General features: G+C 41.4%; 1 protein-coding gene across 1 annotated transcript in view; it reads right to left on the bottom strand.

The window, feature by feature from the left end:
• Actr10 (actin related protein 10) overlaps positions 1 to 6,958 on the bottom strand; it is a 29,402-nt gene extending 22,444 nt beyond the window's left edge. Inside the window, exons 1-4 of the mRNA XM_021201918.2 lie at positions 6,808 to 6,958; positions 3,802 to 3,874; positions 2,537 to 2,619; positions 753 to 861 (exon numbers count right to left, since the gene is read on the bottom strand). Of these exons, the coding sequence (XP_021057577.1) occupies positions 753 to 861; positions 2,537 to 2,619; positions 3,802 to 3,874; positions 6,808 to 6,884 (342 nt within the window). The 5' untranslated portion in view covers positions 6,885 to 6,958. The remainder of the gene's footprint in view (positions 1 to 752; positions 862 to 2,536; positions 2,620 to 3,801; positions 3,875 to 6,807) is intronic.
• Positions 6,959 to 9,145: the final 2,187 nt, after the last annotated feature.

Here is a 9,145-nt window from a genome sequence, read left to right as displayed (position 1 = left end):
GGAACTCACTCTGTAGACCAGGCTGGCCTCAAACTCAGAAATCCACCTGCCTCTGCCTCCCGAGTGCTGGGATTAAAGGTGTGCGCCACCACGCCGGGCTCTGTAGAACATTTCTTAATTAATGATTGATGGGATTGGAAGAGACTCAACCCTGGGTTCTCTAAGAAAGCAGGAAGAGCAAGTCATGAGAACAAGCCAGTAAGTAGCATCTCTCCACAGCTTCTGAATTAGTTCCTACTTCCAAGGTTCCTGCAGTAACTTCCCTCAGTGATGGAATGTTACCTGGAAGTATAGGCATAATAAACCCTTTCTTTCCCAGTTGCTTTTGGTAATGGTGTTTCATCACAGCAACAGAAACCTGAGGAAGACAGATGGTACCAGGTTGTGGGGAGTAGCTGTGATGGACTGGAAGGACTTTGGAACTTTGAGCTAGAAGGCCACTGAGTGTTATGAGCTCAAATGGGCCGTTCCACTTAGAAGACTGTTGAAAGCAGTGCAGGTGATGGAGGCTTGGGCAAAGCAAGATCAGAAGTTTGAGGTCAGCTTCAGCTATACAGCAAGTTTGAGACTAACTTGGGCTTCAAAAATGTCAAAAATAAATGAAAAAATAGGGTGGACAAATGATTAAGAAAGAGACTGGGCCACTGGCCTCTACAAATACATGTATATATATGTATAATATATATTGACACACACATACACACACACATGTGCACACAAGCATTGATACACACACAAATAAAAACAGGTACCTCAAAATATTTGAAAAGAACGCGAGTAAGTGTCTCTCTGAAGTGGGAAGGACATAGCACCGACTCGATAACCACAACCCGGCGGTCTCTGGGGTTCACCAACAGATGCCTGGAAAAGGACGGTTTTGTTTTTAAAAGAAAACAAAGATCTGTACTTTTTGGGTAAGTAATACAATTTAAGAATAAACTGTTTTTCATATGTTAAGACTCTTTATGACAAAAATATGTCTTTATTTTATCATTCCAGGAATATGATGTTTCTGAGCTCTTAGACTGTGCCAAGTGCTGTAGCAGGAACTAAAGCCACTATCATTACCACTATTAGCCACTACACAGAGGTTTTCTTTTGTGAATTTGCAAAATTAATAAGTATAAGCTCACAAACTCCAGTCACAATAGACATTAACTTGGAAGCCACAAGAGTTTACTCCATTTGTTGCCCAGAAAGTACTAAAAATGATCTTGATTATTTTCTTATTCGTCTGGATGCATAAGCACATGTTTAAGCATAAATATGCATTCTATAGTTGTTCTTTAGTGTGCTCTTCATTTTCAATACATCTTATTTTTCTGATTCACTATACATGGACATGGAACAACCCCCACGCCATTTTGCTGCTTAGGACAGATCTCAGAGTTAATCAGAAAATGCTCTACCACTGAGCAAAAGGCCTCAGACCCCAATAATAACTGTAAAATGCTTTACCATATGGATAGCCTACAATCTACTTATCAATCCTATCTGTCTGTCTGTCTGTCTTAGTCAGGGTTTCTATTCCTGCACAAACATCATGACCAAGAAGCAGTTGGGGAGGAAAGGGTTTATTCAGCTTACATTTCCATACTGCTGTTCATCACCAAGGAAGTCAGGACTGGAACTCAAGCAGGTCAGGAAGCAGGAGCTGATGCAGAGGCCATGGAGGGAGCTTGCCTCCCCTGGCTTGCTCAGCCTGCTCTCTTATAAACCCAAGACTCCTAGAGCAGAGATGGCACCACCCACAACGGGACCTCCCTCCTTGATGACTAATGAGAAAATGCCTGACAGCTGGATCTCGTGGAGGCATTTCCCCAACTGAAGCTCCTTTCTGTGATAACTCCAGCCGGTGTCAAGTTGACACAAAACTAGCCAGTACTCTGTCTATCTGTCTGTCTGTCTATCTATCTATCTATCTATCTTTTTATTGATAGATCGAACTCGACTGAGTTTTTATTTGCATACTGTCAATCCCTTTTATTAACAGACACTTGATTTGCCTTCAATGTTTTCTTACAGTTTTCAATTTTCTAATCATCAAATATGCTTTTCCAAAGGCTACAGACAAAGATGACAAGATGGCTCTAGGGTGAAGGCAGTCACAGCCAAGCCTGAGTTTGACCCATGGGACCGGTGTAGAAGGGGAGAACTGATGTCCACAATGCATCCTCTGACCTTCACACACCTCAGGTACCCAGAGACATGCACACCCACATACAAATTCCTAAAAATAGTTTTAAAACTATTTTTAAAGGTGCACGCCTTTAATCCCAGCACTCGGGAGGCAGAGGCAGGCGGATTCTGAGTTCGAGGCCAGCCTGGTCTACAAAGTGAGTTCCAGAGAAACCCTGTCTCAAAAAACCAAAAAACAAACAAAACAACAACAACAACAACAAAAAACACCCAAAGGTGGAAGATAAACAAAACTGGCAATGAACTTCAATTTTCTTTTTTGTATCAGGTGCAATAACCAAGCATTCTATAACTGGTATTAGAGAAAAACTAACCCTGAAATAAAGTTTCATCTTACCTGAAATATAGTATGTGGATGAATTCCTTTAGGTAAGAATATAATTCTTCTGTATTGATATTATACTGAACAACTTTGATCGGCTGTAAAAAATTAAAATTTCTTATATTAACAATATTTTGTGCTTTTTATTTACTAATATATTTCCTCATAATAAATGAAATTTATATTAAGAATATAAAAAACTAAAAACTGACTGGTGGACTTGCATGGCATACAGAAAGCCCTGGGTTCAACCCAACATTGAATAAATACATAAAACTCGATGTGGTACTGCATGCCTAAAAACAGGCAGAAGACCCAAGTTTACGATCATCAAGCCAACCTGAGTTATACAAAACTTTATCTCACGAATAACATAAAAACAAAACAAAACAAAACAAAAAAACCCCAAACAAAACAAATACCCCCCCCAAAGGGTAATCTCTTCGATTAGGAATTTCAATGAACTGGCAATGGATAAAGAGAAGGTAATTTTGAATTGTATAAATAGAAGTGTGTGTCTACAAGTAAGTACACAGAACAGTGCTTATAAGATTTTTGTCTTCCTTCATAATTTGGGCAGGACTGATGATAAAAACTCAGAACTGCCTAAGAAGTATTAAAGAGGGCTGGAGAGATGGCTGAACAGGTACAAGCACTGGCTGTTCTTACAGACGGGCTTGGTTCCCAGCACGCACACAGTAGCTCACAGCTGTAACAGCAGTTCCTGGGTATCTGACACTTTCTTCTGGCTTCCAAGAGCACTGCATGTTTGGAGGGAACTTGAGTATGTGCAGATAAAACACAAAGTAAAAATAAATCTAAAAAAAAAAAAAGAAAGAAAGAAAGAAAAAAAAGAAAAACAATCTTTGAAAACAAAAGGTAGCAAAGGCTTCCTCAAATATTCTAGCCTTAGTTCATCTCCTGGATTATATGATTGCTGCACATCATGATTAAATTCATGCCACATAAGACTAGGCCTCAATAAAGTTGACTTAAGAAAAAAACTCATGAAATTATATCTTACTTTATTTTTCTAATTTTCATATCTTATTACTTATTAATATTAGTGTGTATGTGCATACGTGCATGCATGTCCTATTGAATGTGTCACAGCCCTTGGGTGGTGGTAGGATGACAACTTTGTGGAAGTGGTTCTCTCTTTCTACCTTTGTGTGAGTTCTGAATGTAGACATCAACTGCCAGGCTTGTTCAAAAAGCACCTTTCCATACTGAGCCACCGTGCCAGTCCATAGTTTTCTGATTTGTTTAAAAACAAATACCTTAGACATGCCAGCTCTTTTTATCACACTAGGAATTATACATCGTGGACCAGTTTCTCCTGCGAATCCACACCTGCAAAGAAGTGGAAAATTACATACTCAACTTAAAACCTTTTTTCTAAATATCTGCCAAAGAAACAACGGCCACAAAAACATCTGGAAATATCTCTGATGCACTTAAAGAATCAAAGAAAAAAATATAAAAATAACATCTATTAATAATTTTACATCACACGTTAAAGGAAGAAACAAAGCATATAAAATTTTTTATATTGAAATAAGCCAGTGTCTCGTTTTAAGGCAGATTTCATTTTCCTCCACTTTTACAAGACATTTATTTTTACAACCCTGGACTTACAACCTATGTGACTTCCTTCTGACCGTCATGTATCACTCAATGAGAGGCTATGAGAAGTGCATTGTTGGGTAGCTTAGTTATTTTGCAGCATCCTAAGAGTGTACTTACATAAACCTAGAAACACAGTGGGCCGCTACATAAAGCTATGCCTGTGATTGTTGTTAGACAACACATTTTTAGAACATGTTGCCATACTAAATACTGCAGGTAAGGATAACTCAAAGGTGTTTGTATACTTAAGTATATAAAAACATATAAAAGGTACGTGGTTGTGCACCTAAATGCATCTAAACATGGAATAATAGGAACTACAATTATTCAGAATAAAGAAACTCTGGTCATTGACAACCCACATGTGATACTGAAGAGCCATGACATCATATATGTGATCTCTCACTGATAGAAATATCACTCATTACACAGCACATAAATAATCTCTTCATTCTATTGTTAGTTTTAATATTAAGTACAATTAATAATAAAGTAACTGCTAGCATGTTATTTAAGACTTTTTTTCCTTTAATCATTTTATGTGTATAAGTGTTGTGCCTGTGTGTGTATGTATGTATATATATATATATATGCCTGGTGACCATAGAGGTCATTAGATTCCTAGGAGCTGGAATTGTGAGGTAACTGTGAGCTATCTGACCTGGGTGCTGGGAACTGAACCCAGGTTCTCTGAGGAGTGCTCTTAACCACTGAGCTGGCTCTCCAGCCCCAAGACTATCTTCTTCAACTATGAGAATCTGACAGTTATAATCATTTCTTATATGGTGAACTCAAACAAGCTTACATTCACACTAGAACATGCACTGACACTGTTTTTATTAGTATTTATTTCTTGTGTCTATGTGCATGGGTATGTGAATGACACCGTGCACATAGGGAGGTGAGAAGACAACTTGTGGGTCTTGGTTCTTTCCTTCTGCTTTAAGCCAAGCACAGTAGGCACATGTGTAATGCCAGCACTCAGGAGGGCAGAGGCACTGGGACTAGAAGTTTGGAGGCAGCTTAGGCCACATTGGACACTGTTTAAAAAAAAAAAAAAAAAAGAAAAGAAAAAGAAAAAAGAAAAAGAAAAATTGGCAGTCAGTGCCACATTTCTTTTGTGCTGGAATAAGATTGCAAAAGTGACCATATTGTAAATCACACTTTTTTTTCCTCCTGGGCACTGTTCCCCTGTGTCCAGGCATCTCTCTCCATTTTCACTTCAATGTTACTTATATTCAGTGCTCCTCAAAGTCCTCAAGGCACAGTGTAATGATGTAGCTTAAGTTCTGCCTTTGAAAACTTTTATGTACTTCTGTCTTCAATCACATCCCTATATAATAATATTTTCAATGTATAGCCACAATGATTATTTTCAGGTAGTAATCTCTACTTATCACATTAATGTTTTTTTTGTTTGTTTGTTTGTTTTCCAAGACAGGGTTTCTCTGTATAGCCCTGGCTGTCCTGGAACTCACTCTGTAGACCAGGCTGGCCTCGAACTCAGAAATCCGCCTGCCTCTGCCTCCCGAGTGCTGGGATTAAAGGCATGCGCCACCATGCCCGGCCACATTAATGTTTTTTAAAAAGTAAGATATGAATATGGGAGAGTCAGAGAATGAGAGGATAATCAAGAACTATGTTTAATACAATTCTGTAGCTTCTAAGGACCAATTTTTAAGTCTGTTCTTATGACCATTTATTTAATAGTGGCTTAACATCTATTACAGGTTAGGAAGTGTCTAAAAATATGTAAAAATAATCCACACATCTGTTTCATATATAACTTCACCTCATATATACATATGTATATATGATGGCACTGTCAGCTTTCTGGAGCCTAATATGTATTTCATACACAACATCACCTCATATATACATATATGTCATGTAATTCTGTGTTGAATCCAATACAAGGACTCGTAAATGGATGGTCTGAAGAACTCAAAACCATCCAGCAACCGCTCATACTGTGCAGATGTTCCAAGGTTTGTGAATTTGTGTTTTGCCATCTCTACCTTTTACTGCCTCTTTGAGGATCATTATTCCAGTGCTTACAAACTGCTTTTTTGAAGTGCAAAATGTGGGTCTAAGAGTATAAGGTAACCAACAATTTCCTGTCTCATCTCTATAAAGTTTCCCGTCTTCATGTGCCCGGGCTCCATAGCTGATTTCCTACACTCCTGGGGACCAATCTATTTCCAGAACCAACGGGGCTCCATCCCATAAATGTTTTACGATGGAAAGCGTCAGCAAGCGTTACAATCTGATGGTTGCTTTCCTATCTGACCCAGCCAGAGGTAAGCACAATCGGGGTCATCGCTGTCAAATGTTAAAAATGATGGCCCCTGATCACCTTTGGCGGGCGTGGGGTAGGGTGGGGTGCGGACACCGTTCCCAGAGCTTCCTGGGCTTCCCTGGGAATCCAGATCCCACTCGGCCCACCTGATCCTCAAGGTTCGCATCGCCCAAGAGAGTCTCCCTGACAACACACTCATCACTACAAGGACTGAGCTTTGCCTTAAGGCATCGATGCGAACGAGTATTCGCGGGATCGTGGGGGGGAAGGTCCCGGGTGCCCAGCGGGCCTCAAGACCGTTGTCGATCCGGGACCACCCGCACTTCCCTCGGGCCTACCGCCGCCCGTGACCACTCACTTGGTGAAGGCTTCTCCTAGGTCGATCACGACCGCTGTCTTCTCGCCGCCGCTCCCGAGGCCCTCGTAGAGCGGCATCGTTGAGAGACCGGCGTAGAGACGGTGAAGTGGTCCGCCGGGCTGGGGGCTGCCTCAGCGCGGGGGCGGGGCGGGGCCCTCACACGGCTGAGGACCCGGGCTGGCCGAGGAGAGGCCTGACGTCGCGGAGGCCGAGGCCGTCAGGCGCGTCGGACACCTTAGGGGGGCGGAGCCTCCCGGCTCCTCTCGCCCAGCGGCCCGGGGCGCCTGCGCAGCGGGGTAGCTTTTTAGCAGCTTAGGAGGGGAGGCAGGGTCTTGAGATCACTTTCTCATTCTCCAGTTTTGTGTTGGTCGTTTATCATGACATTTAGTCGTCGCAATGAACACGCAAGATAGAGTCTGCTCGGAAGAGATTGGCTTTCACTCTCCCCGAAGCAGTTCTAGAAACCGATCCTAATTCAAAACTTGGGCTGGGAAGGTGGAAACGCTCCTTCCATGTAATTACAGCCGTGAGTACTTGTGTTTACAAGCGAATGCCCCCCCCCCCCCCAGGCTTATCTCTTTGAATGCTTAGTCACCAAGGAGTGGAACTGTTTGGGGAGGATTTGGAGATTTGACCTTGGAGGAGTTATGTCACTGGGAGTGGGCTTTGAGGTTTAAAAAGCCCACGCTAGGCAGCTCTCTTCTCCCTGCCTTCCCTGCCCCACCTCCCCGAGCCTTATTGTTGCCTGGCAATTAGGATGTAAAGCTCTCAGCTACTTCTCCATTGCCATGCCTGCCTGCCCTCCCTGCCCCCCCCCTTAACTAAAACTGTAAGCAGTCCCGCGATTGACACTTCGTTTTATGAGTTGTCTTAGTCATGTCGTCTCTTCCCAGCAATAGAATAGTTACTAAGACAGCAGTTCTTGCCTGTTACTGGGGAGATTGATTGGATTTCCAGAAGAGAGGCTAGGTGTCATGGTGGCAAGGTGCAAAGATATGATCAAAGCACATTGTATATACATGAAATTGAGAACAAATAAATAAAAATTTGATAAGGAGAGTATCGTGGTTATTTCAGCAGAAAGAGAAAAAGAATGAATGAACACAAAACAAATATATTCCTTAATAATCTCAGATGTTTGAATGGAACCTCTTGAGGCAGATTTTTAAAAAGGAAAGATTAAGGGGACACGAAAAAACAAACAAACAAACAACCCTGATTTATTTCTCTTGCTGGCTGGAAGCTAAGAATGTTGACCCAACTGAAAAAACTGCGCCCAGACAGTCTGCAAAAGAGCCATTTTCTCACAGCCATCTAACAAAAACCCCAGCACTGGGCAAGGAGATGCTGTTTGTGCAGTTGGCCAGAGATCCAAGAAACTCCCCAAATAAGCTTTGCTGGTGCTCTTGGTTGCGATCCAGAGGTTGAGGATAAATCCTTGTTGCTAAGATACCATGCACTTTAGACAGAGGACCCAGAGGTTCTAACCAGAAAACCTTCTCCCTGAGAACTAGCTTTCATGGTACCAGAAGGCTCCATACAAGCTTTCAAAGAAGGGAAGCAACCAGTAGTCTTACCCAACCAAGATATACATAAACAGACACACACAAGCTTGAGTGTGTGTTTGTGTATGTGTGTCTGTAATGAGATGAAAGAAACAGAGACCATGAATTTGAGAGAGAGCAAGGGTGTTGCATGGGAAGGGTTAGAGGGAACAGGGAAAAGAAAAGAGGTGAGCAATGTATTTGTATTTTAATTTGAAAACTGAAGATAATAGAAATTGTTCAAACAAGAATATTAAAACAGCCAATAAACTATGTTCAAGCCTGAAACATGCTTAACCTCTGCGACCTTTGATCTTTATCTTCTCAGTCCTCCCTTCTCACTGCAAACCTGTGAAATACTGCTTATGAAATCATCTAATAATCTCATTACAAAGGAAATTCTTCAGAGAAGAGAAATAAGTTAATTCTCAATTTTAAGACCATCATATTCAAATTTATTTAGAAATTATATCCTTAAGATAATCTAACTTTAAAAGTCATAGAATCATGCATCTGTAGCTATGGTTGAGGTTTCTACCTGGGTTATTTATTTATTGCTTTGCCATTTGTTTTTAGAGGTAAGATCTCTATAGCCCAGAGCTGACCTGGAATTCACCCTGTAGCTCAGGCTGGCTTCAAACTTGAGGTATACCTTCTGCCTTGGAGCCCTGAGTGATGGGATTAAAGGAATGAGCCACCATGAAAGAGATACAGCAAATAGGCAACACATAGACCAACTAGGTCAGGGCTGGAAGGAGACAGAACTTGACTGTTGTCAGTCAGACTGTGGGAGG

This window comes from Mus pahari, chromosome 7 (genome assembly GCF_900095145.1).
Source record: "Mus pahari chromosome 7, PAHARI_EIJ_v1.1, whole genome shotgun sequence".
Lineage (NCBI taxonomy): Eukaryota > Metazoa > Chordata > Mammalia > Rodentia > Muridae > Mus > Mus pahari.
The sequence above is the reverse complement of the archived record's forward strand: the minus strand, read 5'-3'. Positions and strand labels throughout refer to the sequence as shown.